Source organism: Tiliqua scincoides, chromosome 7 (assembly GCF_035046505.1).
Source record: "Tiliqua scincoides isolate rTilSci1 chromosome 7, rTilSci1.hap2, whole genome shotgun sequence".
Lineage (NCBI taxonomy): Eukaryota > Metazoa > Chordata > Lepidosauria > Squamata > Scincidae > Tiliqua > Tiliqua scincoides.
The window spans coordinates 19,504,343-19,532,149 of NC_089827.1; the positions used below are offsets into that span (position 1 = coordinate 19,504,343).

Sequence of the window (27,807 nt, forward strand, 5' to 3'; positions counted from 1 at the left end):
GACACTTGGCCAACAGTCTGAGGCTAAGAGGCAAAGAAGGAAGGCCCATAGCTAGGGAGACAGACCAGGGACAGACTGCACTTGCCCTCAGTGTGGAAGGGATTGCCACTCCTGAATTGGCCTTTTCAGCCACACTAGACGCTGTTCCAGAACCACCTTTCAGAGCGCGATACCATAGTCTTTTGAGACTGAAGGTTGCCAACATGGACACAGGGGTGGGTGTGCGGGCTCTCCAGTGACAATGCTCTTCTTGCTGCACATTCCTCACAATGCCTTGGCATGGAAGATTCCCTGACTGTCACCTACAGTGAGGGGCCACTGTGGGTGCTCTGCTCACTGCCCCAATGTAGGGCCCTTCCAGGCACGGGACTCAATTTGGCCCAATTTGTCAAATTGCCATAAGACCAGCCCTGTCAGGGACAGTTCATTTCAGGAACCCCCCTTTGTTTTTTTACCCCCATCCATCCACCAGCCATGCTGAATTTGTCTTGATAGTTCTGTGACTGATGGAAGTCTTTTATGGATCCAGTAACACTTCTGCTACAGTTGACAGATAAAGCTATGAGTAGAATTGTAAGGAAATTGCTCCAAGCTCAGGCCCACAAAAGAGCTCACCCCAAAACAGCCGTGTTTTTTTTTTTGTAACAAAATGGATAGAGAAAAAAAACAACAACCCAAAACTAAATCTTACACACCCTTCATCCCATCCCCAGCAAGAAATCTTAGTTTCAAGCTGGAAGTCTGATCTAGAAAGAACACTTGAACAACACATTGACATAAGCAGGGTAAGAACCCTGAATTCTTGAAGTTTATTGTAAGTCACTTTGGCAATATTTGACTGTCCGATTCTACTGTCTTGGTCTTTCACAGGTAAATTTCAAGCACTGATATGTAAAGTGACCATTTTACAGCCTGACCAAAGCAACTTTTCCTCCTTCAACATGGTAAAAAGCATGAGATTATGAAAACAAACAACTACACAAATAGATATATAAAAAAATCAAAAACACTGTATCATACATGAACATTCTGACAGAGAATAAGATTTTATATATAAATATTTATATACTTCATATATTGCAATGATCACAGTTTCCTGCACTGACTGATTTATCAAATAAAAATGCATTAAAACAATACTGGTTGAGTAACCTTTCACATTCCTTGTGATCTCTTTACAACCCTCTGAGATATCGTGGAAGACAAAATACAAACAGAGCTCCTGCTTGTTCAGTTTCTAAAATCAAAACAAGACCTATTATCTGCAGGATCAGAATCTAGGCTGGTCTGTCATGGTTCTCATGGGGCTTACAACTAAAACAGCCTCTGTGTGACAAATAAGCCCCAGTCTGGCCATATTAGTTAAAAGTGCTGACCACAGGACTGTCCTCATCACATTGAGGGTTCTGCTCCTTAGTCAGTGATCAGCAAGAATATTTGTTTTGGTTTTGGACATTTTAATCTCACCTTTACTCCAAGGAGCGAAAAGTGGAGCATGTGATTCCCGCCCCCCACTTTTTTTAAACTCTTACAACAACCCTGTGAGATAAGGTAGGCTGAGAGAGTGACTGGCACAAGGTGACTCAGTGAGCTTCTGGCTAGAGTTGGGACTTGAATGACAGTCCCTACTCTATTCTCATTCAAGTCCCTTGACTAGGGACATTCAAGTCCTTTGACCAGTCCCTTTGACTAGGAAACTAGGAGAATTTTTCTCCTACAGTCACTCTAACCACTACACTACCCTGGTTCTTCACATCTGACAAGTGTGTAGAGACTCTCAACATAATCACTCATAAGCATTTCTAAATGCTGAGCTGGAATAGGGCTTATTTCTGGATGCTGTTTTTGGCTGTATTATGTGCACCAGGTTGTGTACCGTATGTCTACTCAGAAGTAAGCCCTGCTGATTTCAATGGTGCTTACTCCCAGGTAAGTGTGTATAGGATTGCAGCCACAGAGGGGCTCCAGAAGCTTTTTTCACATAACTGGTAGGCACAAAGCTGCAGTTTGGTAAAGCTGGGAGGCCCAGTATACGTAATTGAACAGCTAGTCTAGACTTGCTTTTCTCGTGAGTGCAGCACTGCCAACTGGTGACATTTTCAAAATTGCCTATTATGGTAAAGAAGCCATTTTATTGACATGGCTACTTTTTACTGCTAACAGCGGCAACCCTCAGATTGCCTGTAGACTTGTGATGGGCCTGTAGATCTTGCAGAAAACCAGTGGTGGCCAATTCTTGTAACAGGCAAAGCATCTGTTTGAAAAACAGTTGAACTTTTTGTATGACCAAGAACTCCTCAGGTTAGCACACCTTTATTGCCAAACATCCCTGTGATCTTCTTTCGATTAATATAATTTATTGCTTAATAAGTAAAATACTTACGAAGGTTGGTGCTCACAATGTGTAAAAAACCTGATTTGAGTGTCCTTGTTAGCTTTATGAATAAACATTTAAAACAACAATTATTTCATTTATTTTCTCTTTCCTTTTGGGTCTAGGTATATACACTATACATATACATATTTATATTTATATATACACATGCAAAAGTTTGGCAACTGTACTTGAGATTTCTATTATCTCAGGTTTTGGACAATTTATAAATATTCCAGTATTTCTCTCAAAATAGGGTACATTATATTATACAATTCACCATACCCAAGGGACAAGGATAAGTTCTTGAACTCCTATGTTGTCTTCCAGAATTCTATAAACTGTGGTTATCAAAACAACAATTGTCGTAACAGTCTGTTTTGAAGACTATGTACATAATTAGCTCTGTGCAACCCCGTCACACATTTTCATTCTAACCTGGACCAGAAAAGCTCGGCACAGGCTTTGATGTATAAATAACTCTCTCTCTCTCTTATAAAAGGGTGCTTTAAAATTCCATAGGGTCCTAGTGGCATTACTAGTAAAGTCTTTGAAGTCTTCCAGTTATTGACTAGAAGAAAAGTCCCCTTCTACTTGTCAAAAGTCTTTTGGATGTTGGTGTTCAACCACTTCCAAGAGTTAAAGCAAAAATGAAAAAGAATAACTTGATGTTTTCTTCTAGTTTAATGCTGGTTGGAACCTGGAGAGTTGTAAATCCAGTCCAAAACAATTAAAGTCATGCTCCCCATCATAAAGATTATGCCGATGATGAGAAAGATCAGGGCCTGCAATGGAGAAGGTAAAGAAAAATTTCCAATTAGTAATGAAGAGATCTGAAAGCATCTGAAGTTCTCTGAAGTACTGAAGGGATCCGAAGCAATATTGATGGCTGCTGGTCTACTTACTCCAATCTTCTGAGGTGACCGTAAAGGTTCTTTCTTGACAATCCGGAGGTAAAAAGCAGCAGGGAGAATGAAAATCAGCATTGTGGCTGCAGAGGCTCCTGGAACATGAAACAAACAGTAAATGTGACAAGAGAGCATGCTTAGGAAGAAAAATGCAACTGATTTAGGTTAACTTCTTTCTTCTGCATCATGTTGTTTACTGTCGTTATGACGATTTACAGGACAATCCTATATATGTTTGCTCAGAAGTTATGTTCATTGTCTCAATGGGGTTTACTCCTAGGTTAAGTGTGTGCCCTTTTAAATTGCAAGTTCAGAACCTGCAGATTTGTCTCACCGCAGGTTCTGAACCCATGCTGAAAGGCCCCACCTGACCTCCCAAGCACAACTGAAAGTGCCTTCCATTTGTGTCCTGGAGGCTTTCTAAGGCCCAGTTTGTAAAAACCAGAAGTGACTTTCTGATACCTCCAGGGGACTTTCTGAGGCCCGGGGAGGCCACACATGGCCTCAGAACACCTCTGGATGCAACAGGAAGGTGCTTCTGGTTGCATCTGGAGGTCTGACCATGAATGTCATTATCCAAAGTTATTGGCATATGTGGGGTTCCAGGAATGGAACCCCCGCAAATGCCAAGGGCTGACCTGTACCTTATTGGTTGTTCATAAGAACTAGGCCAGAATTCTGAGGTGATTTTTATCAGATGCAAACCAGCTAAGTTTCATGCACTCTTGTTTTGGTTTAGAATTTTGAGTTCCACTGTACAACTATTCCAAATAAACAACTTCATTTTGAAGAAAGACACAGTAAGGCAAGGAAATATTATGCTTTTGTTTTGTTTCTGTAAAAAAGCATACCTATAAATCCAAAGATATCTCTAATAGTAGGGACAAAGATTACTAAGAGGTTGTTAAGTGCCAGGATGACTGCAGCAATCAGTAAATGTCTTATCCAACTGAAAGGTCTTTTGGGGAACAAAAGTGTAGTAACTGAGGTACGAATCTGTAAAAAAAGAAAACATGGTATATCAGCATTTTTAAAAAAGGATTTAGGAGGCACTTCAGATATTTGTGCAGTAAAACATTTTAATTAAAAATAAATAGGTATTTTCATTCATGCTGCTCTTAATAAACAATTTACTGCTACACGGTCACTGTGAAATACACGGGGCATCTTCTACATTCCTGGGAAACTCTTGAATGTTTGCAAAAGGCTTCCACCCAGGCATCCCATCTCTAGATGACATTGGGCAAAAATGGCAGCGATAAATCAGTCTCTTTGCTCTGCTTATGAAAACCTCCCAAACCTGAATGCCACTTCTGCAGCGTTCGTACTTGCAGAGATAATAAGTAGGTAAAAGGTCAATAGCAGTCCCTCTCGGCAACTGTGGATAGTGTTACACAGCAGCTAGGCAGTCCTCTGACTAGCTAAAGAAAACTGAAGGGCAGACCTGAAAGGGACAGATTGTATTCCTTCACCTACTATGGTGGGCTGAGATCAGGGTCCTTAAAAATCAGTGGCAGCTTTGCCTTTGATTCCAGTGGCATGCAGATTACAGATCTTCCTGTTTTGTTTTTTTTACTAATTGGAGGTTTTTCCAGAGTTAATGTGGCTGTTCAGGAGAAATTGCAGAGGATATGGTTTGTTTATGCCATATGTACCCTGGAGATATTTAATGACTTTCTGTTTGGGGCTTCACATGATGCCTACATGCAATAAGCACGTGGGACTTCGAGAACAAAATGTAACCTTTATGCACTGCAATGGAATATTTCTTTGAGGACCTTGTATAACTGTAACTTGAGAAACTCAGGACTGCTGATAGCTGTGGTAGTGCAGAACCGGGGAGAACAGACACACATTGTCAATGACACAGAGTCTTAACTTTGTCCTCTGCGTGGCTGCTTGGAGTCCCTTTGCTGAAGGGATGGGAAGCAGGAAACATGCCATAGCCCAGGAGTGTCGAACCCGTTTCATATAGTGGGCCCAACAGCATTAATCGTGCCTGCTGAGGGCCGGAAGTGATATTAAGTAGGAAGTGATGTCATTAAGAGGATGTCGGCCAGAAACAAGCACGTTATTCTCACATAGAAACTCATTAGCTGCAAATGCAGAGTGAAAATGTGCAAATTATAATTATATTTTCAAGTTATGTGAGAGGCCAATTATCACACTGGCAGTGCCCAATTATCCCGCAGTCTGCCCTTTTAGCAGCTGCACTTCTGCCACAGCTCAGCAGCCAAGAGGTGGTCTGTGAAGTGATGCCTCGCCAGAATTAACTCTGCTGAAAGGGTGGTCCACATGATAACAGGCTCTCCCAGCACCTTGACAGCGTCTCCCTCTCTCATCCCTCTTGTTGTGCCACTTTCCCTACAGCATCCCTTGCCTTCTGAGGCCTTCTTCCACCTCTCCCTCCCAGAACCATGGCAGAAGTGGCGCTGCTGGAAAGGTGGCACTGCTGAAAGTGCTGGGAGAGCCCAATTATCACATGGACCAGATAATGAGCTTCTGGGAGCCACAACCTTGACATTCTGGTCATGGTCTAAACATCACCAAGAGGCAGTTTCTGTACTGAAATTCACCAGGCTTTTTTCCTTCACCTTGTGCTCCAGCTATTTTGACTTGAATATTCAAATCTCACAAAAATGGTTGAAACTGCAGCTGTCCCAAATGTTCTTAGGAACCTTCTCAAAAAGCAGGGTAAGACAGAACAAGGAGAACTTGAGCCATAGCAAAAAAAAAATACAAATTTTTTTCAGTGAGGAAAAATGTATGTCAGTTGAATGTGTGTGGATTTATAAGTGCTTCGTATGGCTGGATTATGCCCTCTATAAATACTAGCATATAAGTAGTGTGCAATTAAAAATTTGTATCAGAGGATTGAGGACTTTCTGCAGCATCCTACAGTCATTACATCAATGCTGCAGGCAAATACATTCATGCAAATATAAAGACCCAGTGAGAAATAGCACTATCAATGCCCCTCAGTCACTTTAAGACCATATGAATAACATCCCAGGTGATCCCCAAAGTAGCTGAGGAAATTATAGAATGTTTTGTACCTCAAAATGTTTAGTGTTTTAAATTATCCATGATTTAAATTATCCAAAGTATCTTAGACCAGCTAAATCTAAATTCAAATTTTAAACAAGCAAACAAGCAGCCAGGGCTTGATTAGCTTAAATGAATGTATTGCTGAATAAACAAATGGAATACCAGGCATGTAAGAAGTCATGCATAAACAGAGTTCTCAGGTATGGTCTGTTCAAATAGGATCTACAATAGTCTTTTTGACTTACAGGGAACAGGACTATTGGCACAGTCAGGGTTACAGCCACAAGAACTGCAAGGCGGACCATTAAAAGCAAGGTGTCAAAAGTGTACACTTTGGTGTATGTATGAAGGAGCTCATCTTCAACTTCTCCTACAAAAACGGAACAAAGAAAGTATCTCAGGCAGATTCTCATTCATTTTAACACAAAACACCCAGACTGAGCTACCTCCAAGAATGAATAAAGAAGCTATATATACTTGAACAGAATAGATCAGGGGTGCCCAAACCCCAGCCTGGGGCCACTTGTAGCCCTGGGGGACTCCCAATTCGGCCCACGGGGAGTTCCCAATCTTCAATGGGTCTCTGGCCCTCTGGAGACTTGCTGGAGCCCGTGCTGACCCAATGCAACTGCTCTCAGTTTGAGGGCAACTGTTTGCCCCCTCACGTGAGCTGTGGGATGAGGGCTCCCTCCGCTGCTTGTTGTTTCACGTCTGTGATGCAGCAGTGGCAGCAAAGGAAAGACCAGCCTTGCTTTGTGCAAGGCCTTTTATAAGCCTTGAGCTATTGCAAGACCTTCATTCATTCCTATAAGTTCCAACTCTAATATATTCATTTATGTAAATTTGTGTAGATGTATTCAAATTTGAAATGTAAATTAATTCTTTTTCCCTGGCCCCCAACACGGTGTCAGAGAGATGATGTGGCCTTCCTGCTAAAATGTTTGGACACCCCGGGAATAGATTAAGCATGCAATCGCACCACTCAGCTGCAAGAAATGAATTGAGCCAATGCAGGCAAAAAGCTGTGCTTTTTCTAAACTCTGGTTAAGATTCAAATGTTCAATGAAATCATGGCAAAACTTATTAAGACTTGGTAGCATGTGCAGGAAGGCATCACTGAGGATTACTTATTACCTTACAAGCAGAGAGGCTGGAGAGGTAGGGAAATTGCCTTGACCATGGCTTAGGAATTCAGCAATTACACTTAACCGTGGTTAAGCCATTTCTGCCCAACACTGCATATATGCAACAGGGATCGAATGTGTACACCTGTGGGCTGGGCAAAAATGGGTTTAGAAAAACAAAACCACTTTTATATCTTTCACATTTGTATACTGCCTTTCCGCCAAGGAGCTCAGGGTATGTAGATCCTCCTATTACTTTTCACCTCACAATGATCCTGTAAGGTAGGTTAGGCAGAGAGACAGTGACAGGCCTCAGGTCACCCAGTGTGCTTCATGCCTGAGCAGGGATTTGAACCTGCGTTTTCCTAGCCCAAGTCCAATACTCTAGCATTATGTCTGCATATGGCCTTGGTCACTGCTATTTCCTTCATCGTGTGCCAGTGCTCAAAATGGGAGAAAAAAGAAAGTGGGATAGCTTCATTTCAAATTAGTCCAGATTTATTTAGGTTTGCTGAAAAGAAGTTGGGTAGTTTTAATCTTCCTGAAACATCATGAGATGCCATCCCCACCTCCATTCTGACTCTTATTCTGAGCAAAGCAGCGTGTATAATGATATTCCTTCCTGTACCACAAAACACTTCTCAAAACAAGTAAAAGAGAAATGGAATAGGAAATAAAGACACTGAAGGGCTAGTATAAGGAAACAGTGATTTCTATAATTAGAAAGCCTTTATAGACACTAAGTTTTCTAGACTGTACAACCCAGCGATTTTCAACTGGTATGCCATAGTGTCTCTGTGTTTCTTCCTCTGTGGCAGAGGGAAATGGACAGATAATTTGTTACTACAGACAGTTGACCTAGAAATAGAGCCACAGAAGAGTCTTCCGGAAGCCAGAAGTGACATCACAAGAGTTGAAGAGCACAGGACAGTGTTTCTCAAAATGTGGCTTGGGATGCAATAGGTGGGTCGTGAGCCATTTTCAGGTGGGTCCCCATTAATTTCAATATTTTATTTTTAATATATTAGACTTGATGTTACCGTTGTATGTGATTGCATCTGGGGACATGTTACAGATCTGTACTTTTAACAGACTACTATGTATATGCTTTATCAATGATAGTCTAAAAAGTGGGTCCCAGTGCTAAACATTTGAGAATCACTGGCATAGAGAATATCAGTATGCTGTAAGAAGAAAAATATTGAAAATCGCTGGTATAACCGTTTACTTCAAGAAAAAGAAAGTGAAAAGCCAAAACCTGCAATTCTGAGGGGAAAGTACATTTTAATAGCAAAGAGTGAAAATGTGTCTTGGAAAGACAATCCAGAAATACAATGACATGCTACAAGAATACTGAGCTAGACACCAGCTCAGAGAATCTGAGAGTTCTGCAGATTAGCCTAGACTTACCATAAAATGTAAGATAACCAAACAGGGCAGCAAGTAGATACATGATGAGCATCCCAGTGATGGAGAGATTAGAAACATTTTGCATCCGTTTTCGTGATCGGCTGTGGACAAAAAAATGTGAAAAATCAGTACATCTCATTATTACACAAATTTTTATAAGGAAGAAAGGAATTGTTTAGTCTTCAACGTGCTACAATATTCTTTTGCTGTTTTTGCTGCAACAGAATCACATGGCTACTGTTTTGGACATTAACATAAATAATATGCTAAAAAGAAGGCAATTCTGAATGAGTGGCATTCTGAAAGAAAGCAGAAAATTGAGAAAAAAGCTTATCTTAAGGTCTAAAAGGAAAATCTATCATCGCAATCTTACTTTTTAAGTTCACTGTATATGGGTAGCACTTCAGGGTGACACACAAATGCGAATGCAAGAATTGGAATTGTGTAGGCAGTCTGAAAAAAAAACACAATAAAGCTCCAGTTCAGCAATGTGAATGCCTTCATGTTGCAACTGTTTCAGGTGACACGCTAGACAAAACAGCACAATGAATAAGAAGGGCTGAGCAAGCAATTAGCTACCCAATGTCGTCTTTTTGGTAGCAGGGAGTCTGTTGACAGGATGAGAAAACAATGGCTTGTGCAATAAGGACATCTGGGAATCGTCATGGGGACAAAAGTTACAGCAGGTATAGTTGCTGGCTATTGCAACCTTTGTATACCCAGAAACACCTTGCAGTGAGAGGCACAGAGAGGACAAATCCTCCTCATTAATTGGAATGGACACCCAGGAAAACCTGACTCTTAAGGGGGGGCCCAATGAAGGACAAGAGCTGGAGCACTGGCTGTGAAAAATTGGCCACACCTGTTAACTCCTGCAATGACTCCTCATTAAAACAGCTCTGAGCCTCCGCTCAGAAAGAGAGAAAGAAAGGAGAGAAAGAAGTGAGTTTCTTTAAGCGAATAATTATTAACATTATTATTATTTTAAAAAGTTATAGACCACTTGTCAACAAAACAATTTACAGAGAAAATAGCAACTAACTAAACAGTTAGTTTAATGAATGAGCCATACCCGAGAGTTAAACACAAAATACTTGGGTTGGCACTTGTCATCGCTCTCTCCATGGGCTTCATATTCTACTCCACTTTGATGAAGTTTATCTTTGGTTTCTTCAAAACTGGAATACTGCTTATTGGTGCTGTCCAGCATAAAATTCACTCCCAAATCAGCAGAATTGTTGGGTAATGTCACTACATGTAATGGAACTGTGGTGTCATTGTACGACCAATTGCCAACAGCATTGTCCAGCACCGGGAGAGGGCAGGGTATCTGGGATTTCTTGTAGATTACCTAAAATAAAGAAGATAAATATACATCAAAGGATTGAATGTGTGAAGTCAGCAGATGAAAAGCTGAATCTTGTTATAAGGTATTCCTACCATTATCTCTAACACTTGCATTTGGCTAGATTCTTTTTTTAAATTTGCCTTTATTTTAAAAAGCAATTAGTCTCATTCAGCTACAGGTAATGTTGGCATCCTTCAGTCTCAGAAGACTATGGTGTCACGCTCTGAATGGTGGCTCTGGAACAGAGTGTCCTCTCCAGTGCGCGAAGCCTGGGTAAAGTAGGTATGGAGGATAGGCTGTTACCCATGCAGCAAATCCCCCCCTCCACGTTGGTGAAATGGTCCAATGGAAAGGCAGAGGCCAATACGGTTGGTTCCAGCGGCGTCGCAGGAGTTGCCAGAACATGACTGCATTCAGCCATGAACTGCCTCAGGGACTCCGGCTCCGGATTTTGCCTCGAGGTTGACTCCTGAAGCCTTCTCTATAACTGGATGTAGCCACAAGGCAGTGGAGGTTTGGGATCAGAGTTTTCCTTCTCTCAGATGAGCTGCCTTCCCAGGCTAACAAGTCCCATCTACCCGGTGGCTGTTTAGTCGCCTCTTACGACAAGTACAGCCAAACTGAGGGCCTATTCTTATCCCCAGCCCCCAGGGATAAGAATCTGAAGGTCCCAGCTGTAGGTCCCAGCTACAGGTGGGACCTCAGTATCTACTGATTTGGTATCCACAGAATCACCACTGATACTGGGGTTCACCTTTAAATGCCTTGTAACAAGGAAAAAAGCACTAAAATCCAATTTCCCATCTTCATGCTGTTAAAAAAGAATAATTTCATTCCACCAGATTCCATTATTCACCCCACCTAGTGGTTGAATGTGGTATAGCGTCTGTGCTGATGCATTCTGAAGCAACAATGAAGGAGCAAGAAACCGGGAAGTGGGTGTTTAAAGCTATTTTTCCACTGATCTGGTATCCACTGATTTTTTTTTAAATTCACTGGGGGTTCTGGAATGGAATGGAATCCCCAGTGGATAAAGAGGCACAATGTATATGCTGCATATATGAGTGCCACAAGGTCTTTTAGCTTACCACATGGCTGTAATTTTCACCACAGTCTCTATGTAAGAGTCAAGATAAAGATGTTTTTAAAAATGAATTTGGTTAATGGATTGTTTTCATTTTCTAACTGTGCCTACAACCAGAGAGCTATTCATCATCAGCAAACCAGAGGATTGAATGCTTTGGATTTTAATTGCTTCCATGCTGATTTGCTCTAGTACACCTAAAGATTCAAACGTACTTAAGATATATAAATGGGTCATCTCTGCAACCTGGATGTGACAGTGCCACCATGTTGGGCTTCTAGTCACTTCATGGCATAGCTGTACCATGCAGTAGTCTTATGGGGGCAATGGAAGGGAAAGCTCCTTCCCACCTTTTTGTATTACTCAAAGCCAGGGCTGGATCAAGTGTTTGTATTGGGAGGGCTGTCATGAAGAAGTCCTTGTTAGGCCTAAGTTGGCATGAGAAGCCTGAACCAAACTAAGAAAGAGTAACTGAGAAGTTGCTAGCAGTTCCCAGCTGCAGGAATGTGGGTAAATAAACAAAGAGGAAGGAATGTGTTGTCTCTCCTTTGATGGCCAGGAAGGACAGATAACAAGAATTACGACCAATTGGAGTGCCTGGCACCTCAGCAGACAGAGAGTCTCCTCATCAAGGGTGATGGAGTGCAGCTGTGGATCTTCAGTTGGGAGGGGTAAGAACTATGAGGGGCTAGCAACATGACCAACTTCGGGAAGGTTCTGTTCATCAAGGGTTCTGATTGGACAGTCTAATAATTATGAAGTCACCTCAGTACTATTAGCATAAGAGGTATAATAATGAGTGCCCAGGGGGTGTGTTGGAAGTTCCTTCTTGGACAGAGTCTCAGGTGCAACGATCTGCACGCGTGTAAGCTCCATTGTCCTTCATGGGCACCTGGCCCCATAGGTAGCCCTGGAGCTAAGAGATCTACAAGAGTAACTGACCCAGGTGAGAGATAGGTATTAATAGAGATACATAACAGCTAGCTTTGTTATTTTATTGCTGATATGTTTCCTAGATGTTTATGCCTCTAGCATTTGCTGCCTTATTGTAGAGTGTGTAACCTTATGTACTTAACAAACTAAAATATCTTTTTCTAAGTTGTTTCATTGTCTGTTGGGGACAAAGTTTCAGAATCCTGCCTAGCTGTTCAGCAAGCTACCAAATACTCGTTGAGGTCTAGTGACTTGAGGACTGAGACTTCAGTTGGAGAAAGAGCTCAGTGCCTGCAAGGGATAGCATTACACCTAGAGGGTCTCAGTGTCCCTGGACTGAACTGGCATGTACAGGGTGGTGGCAGTACTACCGGGCAAGGAGCCTTCAGGGTTTTAAGGTTCAAAAAACCAAGAACCCTAAGTCTTCAACCCCCCTTTGTCTATGACAGGGGCCATGAGCACTAACTAAACTTCAGAGCTGAGGTTAACCAGGAGGGTAGATCTGGACCTCTTGTTACACGTCAGTGATTTTCAGTCAGTGTACCACAGTACACTGGTATGCTGTAAATGGCCTGTAGGTGTGCTGCGGGAGTTTGGGTATGGGTCATTTATTAGTAGGGCCACTGGGTGATGCAAGTGTCGTGTGCCTTGTCAATTGTAAAAAAAAAATTAGATTGTGTGCCTTTACAAGTTTAGTGCTTTGTCAATGAAAAAGGTTGAAAATCACCAAAGGATTCCATTGGCATGTGGACAGGTGCATTAATGTCAAAGTCCTATATATGTTAGTCCCATGGTTTATATCTTTACTTACCACACTTAGAAAAAAAACCATGCAGGTCAGTGAAAATCCACTCGTATAACCAAGATACCCTGCAAAAAAAAATGTGAAGGTTAATCCACAAGTGCAACTGGTGAACTCAGATGCCAGAGATGAATAATCATGTACTACTTTAATAAAGCAGTAGATTTACCTAAATTCTTCAGAAGTGAAAGTGGAAGAATAATTCCAATGCTCACAAATATCACAAGGTAGTTCCCATTTAAATACCATTCCCTAGTATGAGAAAATAAAAGAGTCAGTGACATTAAGGTTATAAGCAAATAGACAATTTTGATTGAATTTTAGAAAATGGAATTAAAACTATACCCAGAATTCTCTTGAAGTCCTAAAAATGCTCTGATTACTTCTGGAAGTTCATACTTAATAATAAAGAGGTAGCTGGACATTGCTGAAATGACAAATATATTCACTTTGGTACATTGCTTTTCCAGTATCCTATCTTACCTAGTTGAAGCTATTTAAATACAGAAGGGCTGTGGTGGACTCCACTCAGCAATACTAGAGGGTCGTTATAGAAGGATTCCATTTGCAGTCTGGTTCAGGACAAATTGGAACCTCCTGATGAACTGTACATTTTACAGAGATATTCGTGTGGCTATCATTTCCCCATTACTGGATAGGCTTCCAGTGCATACATGACAATATTACACCTACGTGCTGTTATCAGGTTCCAATCCTGCCATCAGGATGTTGGAATGTTACAATGTTACATTGTACATTGTACAATCTTACAATGTTGCTAAGTCGTTGCGCCTTTGATTAACTTTCAAAGGAAGATGATAGGTTGTGGATTCCTCCAATTTATATTGTGATGTTTTTGGAGAGATGACATACTTTATGGGAGGAAGCATACATATTAATTGGGTTTTAGCTATAGTATTCAACCCATTTCTGCCCAGCCCACAGATGTACATGTTTGATCCCTGTAACATATATGCAATGTTGGGCAGATATGGCTTAATGTATTTGGGTCTGTTTATATTCCTTATATTGGCTGTATTGTTTTTGATTTTATGCTAGTCTGTGACTGTAATAAAGAAACTACTACAAGTATAACCTAATTATTCACGGATTTTTCACCCACGGTTTTATCTTAACACAATGAGAAGGGCCTTTAACAGAAAAAAGTCATTTTATGCAGGAAAGGGCAGCTGGCAAACAATCAATCAATCATTCCTCTCTCTAGGTGCTTAGAACAGCTTCACTCTGAGGAAAATGACCCCCCCTTCCCCCAATACGTGAAAGAATGCAAAGTGATTATCACACCCTCTTTGCATTCTTTCCCAGTGCTGCACTCCCGCTCCCGTTGAAGGGAGGGGTCACTGCCTCAGAGTGAAGCCTTTCTAAGCATCTGGAGAGAGAATGATTTATTGATTGACTGCCTGATACCTCTGTCCTGCATTACAAAGGTAAACATGGCTGTTTTTAAAATGCTGAGCAAGGGAAATTGTTTTGTAAATGGATTTCCTTTAACACGATTTTTGGGTTCTGGGAACGTGGGATACTGGGAACTGGGAACCCTCGTGGATACCAATCTATGCAACCATTCATTTAGGGTGAATAGAGGATGAGACATTGCCTGAAATGTTCACAACAACCAAAACATTCAGACAATTGGGTTTTCAGTTAAAGAGAAATGCTAGCTTTATTAGGTTACACGGGAAAATTAGTCATTTTGTAAATACCTGTGGAATACAGAGAATAAATATTACCCTCTTGCTTATGTAATTCCCTAAACTCCATTAGACAGTGGTGTTGTAGAGGCAGTGGCATCGCTAAGGCATTTGACACCCGGGGCACAAAAAATTTTAACACCTCCATGCCCACAGTAACACCTTCCTCCTCAATTTTTAACACTCCCCATATGACATCTTAGAGGCCTCCAAAGGTACTACATCTTGATGGGGTGTCTTAAGAGGCCTCCTCTAAGACATCCTGTCAAGGTGTGGTACCCAAGGGAATGCACCACGCCTGCTACCTGCGTTGGCTCCACAGCTTCACCATCCTTTGAGTAGAACAGTTCTGTTCATGTAGAATAGAAATTTATTATTATATAACCATAGGTCATTACGTAGTTCTGTTCATGAGAAAACACTGGAGCAGCAGCTGGTTCTAGAGTTGGGTCCTAACATGAAGGTTGTTATCACAGCTGACAATCAGTGCTTTTTGCATTTTTCACCGTGAATGGTGAAAAACAGTGCAGGTACCTCAAGACACAGTGGAAAAGTCGTGCCCATCCACACCTACTTACTGTGGTGGAGAATCAAGAACAGCAAATGGGGATGTGGACAGGTATTTTTTTCCCTCAGCAGTACTGAGCAAAAAGACCATCCATCCATGTTCTCTTTCACTGTTCTTGGCCACCAACAAGTCTGTGCTTATTACTCAGGTAATACAGGGAGATACAATTAACAGTCTGTTTTTATAGTACAGCATTCAGAACACCTATATCATCAACAGAAAAAAAACATTTCCCACTTACCTCCAATGTTCTGCATTGTAAGAGAAACAAAAGCACCAATTTTTCCAGGCCATCCAAATGCCTTTTCACCCAGTTTTTCATATATTAGTGAGCCTAGGAGCAGCAGAACACACAAAGAGAAATGTGATAAAAATGTTCTGAAGAGATAGCCATGCTACTTGGTTATAGCAAAAACAGTAGTCTCATGTCACCTTAAAGATTAAAGGTGCAGTTTTACCCTGTGCTGGAACAGGCAAGCCAAGAGGCTTGCGCTGTATCCACCATGGGATAGGGGCCCAAAGCAGCCAGAAGTAAGGGGAAACTTTCCCCCTTACGTCCGGGTAAGGCACATTGGCCCCTATGGGTCTCATGGCACATTTGCAACCCTCCTGGGCTGGCGTAAGCCCAAGGGAGCCTCTGGATTGCGCCCTAACACACCTATTTCAGCATGAAGTGGAGTATGCTGAATGAATTGGTTTTGTCTTTACGGTGCTAAAAAAAAATCACTGTTGCTTTTTTAAATTAAAATATTTTTGATTTATTAGATTTGGCACCAGTTTTAGACAATATCTTCAGAAAGTTATCTTCAACTATGAGATAAGACATTTTGGGCATGAGGCATTTAAGTCCACTGTTTGCAACAGGAAAATTAAATATATGCTCAAAGTTCTTCATGGAGATCAATGGAGTGTAAAAATGCTTAACTCTGGTCCCATGGCATGGGGGCTAATGACACTGTTGTCGAGGAGATTTCAGTAATGGAACAGCTGCATTTGTCCTTACATTACACCTGTCAACAGTGGGCAAGTTAACCCTACATTTTTGTCCTCCTGGTTGGATTGTATCTGCTTAAAATGAATCCCTCCACCTCCTAGTTAACAAATACTGTTTGTGCTTCATACCTCCTTCTTTGGCTGTCTTCAATAACAGGTGAACTGAATAAAGGGACATTATGGCTACAATAAGCAGCAAGATTCTGTAAAGAACAAAACAAAACAGAAAAAAATCTGTAATGGAGAATAAAGATTTTCTGGTGTCAAAGTTTTAGAAACAGGAGTGATATTTTCTGATTTAACAGGAGTGTTATAACAGGAGTTATACTCCTGTTTTTACTCCTGTTATAACAAGAGTATAACAAGTAACAAGTGTTACTCCTGTTATAACAAGAGTGATGGGATGAAAGGGTTCAAATATTTTATCTCATTCATTACAAACTATTTCAGAAAGCATTAAATGGAACTTGATCTAACAGAGTTGATTTGCTTATGATTTAAACACAGAGCACTTGAAGCAGTTAGCACTGAGCATAAGCAGGGGTAGGACACTGACCAGAGGGGGGATAGAATTGGGCCAAAAATCAAATAATTAAATGGCTCCCTGTCCCAAAAGGACTCATAATCTAATCTAAAAAGATGCAGAAGAACCCCTGCAAACAGCCTCTAGAACTCCCCTCACTTTCGAAGGGGGTGTGCACAGAGGGGCAGATCTGACACGTGGATAACTGAAACCATGGATACAGGATCAGTGAATATGGGAGCCCCCCTGTATATAGCTATATAGCTGGCATATCCAAGTGGACCCAGGGAGATGGATGAAGGATAGGAAGGGGGTAGGATATTGGATAGGGGGATAGGATATTGCCACTGTCAAGCATGAAAGGGACAGTTGCTCGCCTCACCTGAAAAGCGTCTCTTGCCCAGTTAGCAGGGGATAACTTAAGCCCATTGATTAGACTGGGGCTAAAGTGCAGAATTTTCATTCACTTTTGGCTTAACCCTATGAGGGTCTTGTACTATTGGAACTAGCATTCTGGCAGCAAAAGGTCCTTTATGGTGGTCATGACAGACCATTCAGGGGCGCTGAACCACTGCTGCAAGTGGCAAGTGATTGCAGTTCTATTACCAGTGGCCTGGAAAATAGCCCTGGCACCAAGAAGTCAGTCCTGGGGGCAGGGGATAGTTAGCTCTGCCTGAGCCTACACTGACTTTCCCATGCCTGTAACAGATTGATCATGGCAAGTATCTTGAAAAGCAGAGATATCCTCCAAAGCAACACTATCTACTATCCAAAGAGTTATCATCTTTTACTTTTATCAGTTACATTTAAATGGAACTCTTTCATGAGTACTAACAGAGCACATTTTCAATTTAAAAAAAATAATACAGGTCCAGCCTATTTATACAAGGATTTTTTTATACACGGATTTGACTCAACACGAATGGCCCCCTGCTAATGAGAAGGAATGTGTTGATCCCTGGAGAAAGGGAAAAATGCACCCCTTTAAAATCAGTTTAAAAAACTGAACAGTCCTTTAACAATAGCCTCTTTAATGAGAGAGAGAGAGGGCAGCTGGCTGACAATCCATCAATCCTTCTCTCTCCAGCGGACCCCTCCCTTCCCCCTGAGCACATGAAAGAAAGTCCATCACTTTGCATTGGTGTGGGGAGGGGCTGAGTGAAGCTCCTTTCTAAGCACCTTGAGGGAGACTGATTGTTGGATTGTCTTCTTAATGACTCTATCTTAACATCACAAAGGTCAGCAAAGCTGTTTTTAAATCAACAGAGCAAAGAAACTTTGTTTTTTAAATTGATTTGCTATAGTGCATTTTTTGCCATCCAGCATTTTGGAATCGTACCCACTTGAATAATGAGGCTCAACCTGTAAAACAATAATCTAAACATTGTTTTCAGTTTTCCCCTCCAAACCAGATGGTTTAATAACTAGACCCATTGGCTGAAATGGAATAATTTCTAAAAAGGTGTGTCTGGGTCTGAGAGGTCTATCTATATAGTTTAGAAGTTGCTCAGAAGCACCTGCTCTTGTCTGTCAAAGCACATGCTGTATAGATAGTGTATGGCAGCTTCATGTCATGACTGTCAGCAGTGCTAGAACATTTGGCATGGGCTGATTTTGGAGTGACAGCAAGTCTGTAGCCACATTTCTCTTCATGCTGTCTCAGATTTAGCGCCCTATGGACAGAGAGCATTTTCTAGTGATATTGCTTTAATTACAGAGATGCAGAATTAGGTTAGTTATTTATTCCCTGGGCAGACTGTCACATTACAATGTTGCTGTTAGTGTTACATGATGGAAAAATAAAAGAGAATTTTCAGGGCGGTTATAGAAATACAGAAATGCTGTAGGAACAAAAACTGTGATGAGCAGACAGTCTACTTAAGTGTAGCTTGGACTCTGGTGGTGAAAAATGGGAAGGTTATGTTTTTAGTAATACAAAAGGTGAAGCGTCAAATTTAGTTGGTATGAAAACAAGTACATGAGTATACCCCTTTACATAGCTGACAACGGGCTAGGAGAGTGATGGACAGTTTGAGAAGTTGATTGATCACATGACCAGGATTAGGGTGTTTGACTGGAGGCTGTACTATGAATTGAGTAGGGACTCACCTATATTATCCCTTCCTTCTGGGGAGTTCTGGCTGGTAGTTTGTCTCTCTGATGTAGGAGTATGCTTTTAACTTTCAGTTTTGTAGGCTTTAAGTCTTCTGTTCTAGGGGAAATATTCTTTATCCTTTATTTAGTAGGTTTTAGCCTTCTATTTTAGGGCTTATTTTAGGTTCCATTTACCAGATTTTAATTTCTTTTCTTTTTACCTTTGATAATGCCCTTCACAATGGAGAGTGAAACGACAGAGAGATCAAAATGGCATGGAACATAGTCTAGAAAAGGGTGTCAAACTTGTTTCATGCCAAGGGTTGAAGAAGCATTCATGATGCCTGCTGAGGACCGGAAATGATGTCATTAGGCAGAAAGTGATGTCATTATTCAAGATACAGGAGAGGCAATTTTCATGTGGCCTCTCATGAGTGACAGCAGTAACAGCATGTGGCCTTATAGCAGTAACATCTCAGCACTGCTCAGCCTCTGACAGCCTGAGGGCTGGATAAAAAGCTTCCGCGGGCCACATCTGGCCCCCGGGCCTTACGTTTGACACCCCTGGTCTAGAACCTTGGAAGCTTGCAATTACAAAAAGAGAGCTGCCATTTTGATTTTTACATTTGACTTACAAAAATATATAAATAAGTTGAAAGGCCTAGGCAGCAGAGTTGATTAGCAACAGACACATGAGACAGATTTGTCATGGAATCCCTCATGTCTATTTGAAAGGAAAGTGGTAATTATTACACAGCACACATAGAACCCATTTTTGACGCAAACCCATCTGTAAGTTGTATTTGGCCATGTGTACCTGTGTGCATACAGTAACATAAGAGGTGGACTACAGCTTTTATATACAGAATATAATGAGAATCTCTCAGGATAATTCAGCTTCATATTCTTGCACAAAATAAGTATTGTACTCCCACAAATGTGAGATTTTCACTTGAAACCTAACCCCTCCCCCCTCTCTCTCTATGTTAGTATGCAAACAAGCTTCTAATGATGGACACAGCATGTTAAATAAGTCTTTTCCCCATTTCTCCTGCATTACACCCCAGATACCTACACAAAAAGTACAATTCCAGTGTTGGCCATGGCATAGGACAACCCTAAGATGCCACTTCCCATGATGGCATTGCTCAAGTTAAATGCCGACATTCCAAATGATGTATTTCCTGGGTGCTGTTGGAAAACAATAACAAAATATGTTGTTAGTTGTGCTGGAAATAATGTCCAACATGTGATTCCAAGTGGCTATTTAATCTGTACATTTTTCCCAGTTAAGTTAAGGTGATTTTCACAGGCAATATGTAAAATGGCATTTTTATTTATCTGTCTCTGTAATTTCAATATACTTGTGGACTAAAGTGTACATTTGATTTAAAACTGGTCCTTTTCTGTATCCTGTTATGTAGTAGCTACCATTGTTAGGTAGCAATCCTACACACACTGAATTGGGAGTCAGCTGCTTTGACTATAATGGGACGAACTTCTGAGTAGACATGCATAGGACTGGGCTCTAAGTGAACTCCAGGGGGCAGTATAGCTACAGGGGAGGTGGTGCAGTAAGTATTGCAGGTGCCACAATGCACCATAAGTGGTCTCTCCCAGTTGCTGCTGGAGCCATTCCAGGAAGCAATGCACAGGAGTGCCATCACTGCCCGTAATGGCTCCAGTGGTGACTGGGAGGGTCCGCTTACACTGTGCATTTTGGCGCCTGGAGTACTTACCATGCCTCTCTCCCCATAGGTATGCCACTGACTCCAGACACACCACTTGTTACTACACAGAAAGTGGCATGGGCTGGAGTTCCAGGGGAAACTGGCAGAAAGTTGGAGTCGCCTTCTGGCTGTGCAGGGGGCTGTCTAGATGTCACCACTAGTACTAAATTAAATGATCAACAATTTGCTGCCTCTCAAAGGTGCTCAGGAGCCTGTTGTCACTTTCTCCTGATGGGGCTGTCTCTAACTGTGAGGTATTTCAAACAATGTCCATGCCAAGTAAGCAATGGACAAGAGGAACAATAGCAGAAAGCCTTTGTAGTTAACTAGCCCTAAATATAATTTGTTTCAGTAAAATACTTTGCATTAAAGAATGTTTTCCCAAAATAATTTATAAAGGGCATTCCAATTTATTTTCCTACAGCTCAACCATTACTCATAAACTTACATATTCATCCGTATAGTCTTCTAATTTCTTTTTACTCAGAAACCCATTAGTAAGAAACTTCTGACTTTCCGCATCATCAACAAAGTGACTGAAGACAAACACACACAAAAAAGCAAGGTATAAGCATCATTGCAATCTAGATTCAACCATTTATTATATTTTTATCGTGACCTTCATCGAAGAGCTTGGTGTCCATGATTCTCCTCCCCAGACAGGCTTTTCAAAGGATAAATGGTTCTCATGACAGCCCGAACAACTTATGGGCTCCACCTGTGCATGCTGTTGCAAAAGTATTGTAAAGTGCTGTGTGATAGAGTGTCTAACTGGCGCACTGGTGGGAAGGCCAGAGCCAACTTGTGCATGCCAGGGCTTGCAGGGATGCCTGAAAGAGTAGATAAGTCTGGCGCAGGGGGAGGGCAGGGATGGGTCGAACGGGGGGGGGGAGAGTGGCGGTAAGGGCAGAGTTGGGCTGGAGAGAGGCACAATTGACTGTGCTGGTGTGTGCTGCATCCTATCCCCCTTCCCAGGCCTGAACTGCCAACACTGATCAACCCGGACTTGTGCCAGTGATATCGCTGCTGCGGGTCCAAGTTGACCCACAGAGGCAGCTGGGGCTTACCCCAGGGTAAGGGGAAAATGTCCCTTTACCCTGAGAACTCCAGCAGCCAAAATTCACCTACGGGATGCAGGGCAGCCCATATTGGCACTGCTGCATTGGCACATGGTAATTTACTTAGGATTGGGCTGTAGAAATTCATTCTTGGCACATCTGCTCATTTATTTCCACGAAAGGAAAATTTGTTGCAACTTCAAATTTCAAAAAAAGTCATGTAAATTGAGTGGTAATGGAATTGATCATCATGTATTCAGATCTATAAACTGCACATGAACAGGTACATCTCACAGAATTTTTTTTTATATGGGAGGGAAAATAAACCCTCCCCAGGCTTACTCCTACAAAAATGGAGGCACTGCACTTAATTCATTAAATACAAATGGATGTTTTCTCAGCAGAACCAAATTGTTAATCATTTTGTTTATTTTTAACTGGTTCCTTAAGTGACATTCTAGTGCTTTTTTTACATTTCTTTTTGGTCCTGTCATTCATGCAATTCAATCCTTTCATACCTGCTAATAGTAGCCTTCTCGGGATCGCCCATCTCAGTGTAGTTGTCTTCAGTGCTGTCTCCACTGTTGCTTTCCTCATCGAGTTCTATGCTGACTTTTTGCAGTTCCATGCGATCCATTTGAGCGGTCAGCGATTTCCAGCACACACACACACAGACGCACAAAGAAGCGTCTTCAGTGTCAACAGAACTGTACCTTCTGCTTTAAATGTTCTGCCTCCACAATATGTCGATACTCGGAACACTCTGTTCTATAAACAGGACACAAAAGGACTCATTAGAACTTCCCTCAAATTAGTGAGTTACTTAATTTTTGGGGGGGGGGGGGTTGATAAACATAAAATAAAAAGAATTGTGTTCTCATTTGGAAAAATTCTGGATAAATTAAAACAAACCCTAGTGTTTCTTTGCAACGTGACATAAAGAACAATGCTTCCAATGTACAGCAAGCCAACTGTTTTCCTCATCTTTGTTAATTTATCACTTTAATGGCCCAATCCTGACTAAGCGGCACGCTGGTAAATGCGTGTTTCACTGGCGTGCCTAACCTTCACACTGTCAAAAAATTGCTGTAAAGCTTTTTGTGCCTTTTTGCTGGGACTAGTGCGGGCAGTTGCACAGACACCTGCTGGAGCAGGTGACTCCAGGGCAGGGGAAGGGATAGGGTGGGGAGGGGGTAGAATGGGGCAGGGGAGGGCAGAGCGAGCCTGAGAGGTTGGTGGCACCTGTGTGTGCTGTTTCCCAGCCCTCTTCCCGGGCCTGATCTTCCGACACAGATCCTGTCTGTGCCTCTTTCTTTCACACTGCCTTGTCAGTATTCCAAGAAGCCATCATGAGGAGACCCCTCAGAAGTCAGTATCCTCTCAGTATCCCCACAGGGATATCACTAATCATTTCAATCCTTTCCAGATTACACAAACGGTGAATCCCAAAATAAACCTCTGCTGTAAGAGCTGCTCCACCCACTGCAAGTTGAGTGACTGATTTTTTTTTCTTTCTGATATAAACAGGAACTGCCTTCCCTGCAGAGGACGTCTCCCAACTGCAGGCTTCGACACTACCTCTCTCTGCTTCATGTCTCCTTACTGTCTTTCTCCTTTAGATTCCTGCCACTTTCTTTTTGACCAGAGCTCACAATCACCAGCCTACTCCACTTCCTGACCAATCACCTCTCTGTCGTCCCACAGTGCATGTCAAATACAGGCCTATTTTAGAGGAACCGGTATTTTCAGTCTGAGTCACCAAGTTGATATTGGTATACTGTATTGGGAAGACTTGCAGTACAATTGACCTCATGCAGTGACAGCTTCTGGGTACAGGTACTCAATTACTGTATGCATTTTGTTTTTTGCATTCAGCAGGTCTGCTCTTTTCATTGAAACAAATGGGAGATTTGTGCAGAGAAGCTTTCCGTGTATGAATTGGAAAGCTGTGATGCTCTACTACTAATGAAATAGTACCGCAGCACTTAGCAGAAGGACACATATGGACACTAAGAATATGGGCTTATTACAGTCTTCACAGCCTATAATTAATATGCTATATTTGTAAAGAGAAAAGGTAGGGTAGAGGAGCTGCGGTAAACAATTATAAACATCTAATTCACAATCAAGCAATCAGACAGTGGCCGATATCAACATATCTTTCTAATAGATCCTACATTTTCTGCTGCATTAAATGTATGGTTCAATATATATATAACAGGGGTGGCCAAACTGCAGCTTGTGAGCCACATGCGGCTCATTGAAATATAATGTGTGGCTTGCGGAAATATGTTGGCTTTGTGCGTCACAAATAAAATAAAAGGTAAATTTAAAAAATTTCAAGCTTTATAATTATTTACTGGGTACAGAGAGCCCACTGGATTGAGTTTAATGTTCAAGGTGAGTAAATGTTTTTAAGAATTTAAATGTTTCTTAAATATTGAAGCTCTAAAATATCTCTCGTGGCTCTCAGACTTCTGAAGTTTATTGTATGTGGCTCTTATGTTAAGTAGCTTGGCCACCCCTGGTATATATATGTGGTGCAGTACTGTATATATCCCTACTTACTAGCCTAGGGAGTCAATCATAGACCATTTATACTAGTATGTAATCCATGCTAGACGTATATACAGATTGGTTAGCATCTTAATACACTTGTTACAAATTATTGACTAATTTATGCCTGAACAAAAACCCCTTATTTTCTATTTGATGAAATAAAACATGTATATGTTCCATAAAGAGGCATTTGCATGTTGCTAGTGCATCTTAGCACATTAATATAATAATAAAATATATTATGAACCAAATGCATAGATGAGTGTTTAAGTAGTTTTCTAATTCCTGTAGAATATGAAATACTAAAATACTGAGCATATTTTACAATGGCTCAGGAACTATTTCATTACTTACAATAAAGATTATAGTTAAGAATTAGCAATTTCAATACACCAGGCAGCAGAATCATAGTCATTAGCTAAAGAAATATCAACACAGGACACATAGTTCTATATCTGCCATCATAACTAAGTAACTGGTTACAGTGTGCCAGAAAATTAAACATCAGAAACTTCAAAGTAATAATTATAAGTTTGATCTTTGAAATGATGTTGAAAATAGTAGAGAATTAAAATGTACTAAAAGAAGCCAAAGCAGTATGGTTGTAGTTCTTTACTCTTCCTTTAGCCCCAAGTTATATAGCTGATAGGACTTTCCTAATTTTTCAGCACGGAAGATTAGTTACTAAACATGAACCTACAAAACCATCAGCATTCTGTTCTGTGTAAACGTGCCGTTCCCAACAAACAGACCATCACAAATTTATTTATAGCATAAGAACACTGGAGTAGATGAGTATAAAACTGAACAGTATTATTTTTCAATACCAGCTAAAAGTTAACAGCAAACTTTCAGTTGGAATGTAGATAGCAAACCCTGTCTTTTCCTTAAACTAAAAAAACCCAAAACATACCAAGCTGTTGGATATTATTTCCTACCAGACATAGTCCATGTGTATATTCCTTTCTGTGGTCACTCTTGTAACTGTGAGTGATCACCTAATTTGGAGCTGTAAGAGAAAGCTAGTCAGGTTTAAATTGCAGGACCCTAATTCCAGAGGTACAAGGAAGTCCAGATGAAGCAATACAAAACCATTTTGTTGTGCTAAGGGCATAAAACAGGTATTTTGCCTTCTGGCAAGCAGAATTATATTGCATAATGCCTATAGATTTAGTCTATATCTAGACCAAAAAAATGGTAAATAGAGAATTAAACACTTCTGAAATAAAGGTAATAGGAAAAAAAAAAACTAGTTACAGAAACAGGATTTCCCTTGCACACACTTTTGGGATTATCAGTTTAGTTGTGTAATGCAATGAAAAAAAGATGCAAAAATTCAGGATAGAAATGCTAATGTATAATTGTGTAAACCAGCCAAATTCATGAACACTTTGCTACAAAAAAAGTCCCTATTCGGACCAAACCTTACCATTCTGTCATGTTGCTGCATGACTTTCACCTAGGAATACTTTGGGCAGTTGCATCTGTTGCCTGGGGTCCCAGAAAGCAGTGCAACAGGATGTCCTGCAGACGTGACTGCCCAGAGCATCCGTCCGTCTCCTGATCTAGGGGAAAGTTATATGGCAACACAGTAAAACAGTAAGGTCTGCTCGTGGGGTGGACAGATTAGTCCAAACTCCAGATCTGACAAAGGCCCTGGTGTAAAGCATCCAGAGAAATACTTCCTGCAATGCACATTATCCTTTTCTACTAAAGGTCTGGCTCACAAAATGCATTAGGACAAGGATAATCACCCTGAGACTGCTATGGAGACTTTGCACTCTCAATGTGTCTGCAATGCATACCTCCATGTGCACCCACATCCCACTGGGACTCACTGAACTGGCGGGATACATTTTCAATATGGATGCAGGTGTGAATCTTCACTTGGGCCTTTTGCTATTGTGTGTGATTAGATGACCACATTTAGAATTGGATTGGTGCCAAAATTGAGGGTCTGGCTTTGTAAGGTTTGCTTTATATGGTTGACCATCCTGAGATAGGGAACTCTTAATGCTCCAGTCCTGGATTTGTAAGCACAATTATGGGGTTAATTTGATGCTGCAGTGAATTCAAACAATAGAAAATATCCCTGGATAATCATAGCCACATGCCTGCCCTCTGTCCATCACTAGACATAAGCTTAGTGATCATGACAAAAATAAAGCGACGCCATTACCTTGACTATACAACAATAGGGCAGAATTCAATATTCAGTAGGGATTGAATTCCCTAGTGAACCAAGATGTTAAATAAAATATGTGACTAAGGGAATGATCCTACCCAACTTTCCAGGACCGCTACAGCCACAATGCAGCCGCAAAGTAAGAGAACAAATGTTCTCTTACTTAGAAGAGGCCTCTGTGACAGCCCTCCCATTGCAGGATGTAGCACACGCCCCTTGGGCATGGCTGCACCGGCACTGAAAAATTGGATAGAATCGGGCCCTAAATAACCATACAAATACTTTGCCATCTGTTCTGTTGAAATACATGGAACTTTGGAGTAATAATAATAATAATAACAGGTATTTATATACCGCCTTTCTTGGTCTTTATTCAAGACTTTATTCAAGGCGGTTTACATAGGCAGGCTTTATTAAATCCCTTATTAAATAGGGATTTTTGCAATTTCAAAGAAGGTTCTTTCTTTCAAGAACGACTACATTCAAGGTGTTTCATTCCAATCTGGCTTCACATTCTGGCCTCCATCCTCCCACGCTCAGAGCAGATGGAATTGCTCGGCTTCAGCTTGTCAGCTGCTCCAAGGCCGCACGGTGCCGGTGGCCTCGAACTGGCGACCTTGTGGATGTTATCTTCAGGCAGACGGAGGCTCTACCCTCTAGACCAGACCTCCTGCCACAGTAAACACAGTTTAGGTCTAGACCAGGGGTGCCCAAACCCCGGCTCTGGGGCCACTTGTGGCCCTCAAGGCCTCTCAATGCGGCCCTCAGGGAGCCCCCCGTCTAAAATGAGTCTCTGGCCCTCTGGAGATTTGTTGGAGCCCACACTGGCCCAACGCAACTGCTCTCAGTTTGAGGGCGAGTGTTTGACCTCTCGCATGAGCTGTGGGATGAAGGCTTCCTCCACTGCTTGCTGTTTCACATCTGTGATGCAGTAGTGACAGCAAAGGAAAGGCCAGCCTTGCTTTGTGCAAGGCCTTTTATAGGCCTTGAGCTATTGCAAGACCTTCATTCATTCATAAGTTCATCTTTAATACATTCATTTATGTAAATTTATTCAAATTTAAAATGTAAATTAATTCTTCCCCCCCCCCGGCCCCCAATACAGTGTCAGAGAGACAATGTGGCCCTCCTGCCAAAAACTTTTGGACACCCCTGGTCTAGACTATAAGGCTGAAATCCTATACACACTTTCATGGGAGTAAGCCCATTGAACAAAATAGGACTTGCTTCTGAGCAGACACATATAGGCTCATGCTGTAAAATTTCCCAGCTCCAAAAACGGGTCAAAGACAATCCTGAGCCAACACCCTTAACTAACTAACTAACTAACTAACTAACTAACTAACTAACTAAC

At 41.4% G+C, this 27,807-nt stretch overlaps 1 protein-coding gene and 1 long non-coding RNA gene across 2 annotated transcripts in view; one reads left to right on the plus strand and one right to left on the minus strand.

The window, feature by feature from the left end:
• Positions 1-832: 832 nt before the first annotated feature.
• Positions 833-24,877, minus strand: SLC38A4 (solute carrier family 38 member 4). The gene is made up of 16 exons (XM_066633956.1): positions 24,848-24,877; positions 22,228-22,477; positions 21,100-21,187; positions 19,997-20,112; positions 16,434-16,507; positions 15,553-15,645; positions 13,377-13,458; positions 13,201-13,283; positions 13,041-13,099; positions 9,937-10,215; positions 9,238-9,317; positions 8,865-8,965; positions 6,576-6,700; positions 4,134-4,278; positions 3,280-3,377; positions 833-3,159 (listed from the first exon to the last, which is right to left on the minus strand). Exons 2-16 carry the CDS (start codon positions 22,344-22,346, stop codon positions 3,058-3,060), a joined length of 1,644 nt encoding a protein of 547 aa, XP_066490053.1. The 5' UTR covers positions 22,347-22,477; positions 24,848-24,877; the 3' UTR covers positions 833-3,057.
• The window catches only part of LOC136657235 (uncharacterized), a 43,882-nt gene continuing 39,547 nt past the window's right edge, over positions 23,473-27,807 (plus strand). The window contains exon 1 of the long non-coding RNA XR_010794745.1: positions 23,473-23,545. This is a non-coding gene — a long non-coding RNA (uncharacterized lncRNA). The remainder of the gene's footprint in view (positions 23,546-27,807) is intronic.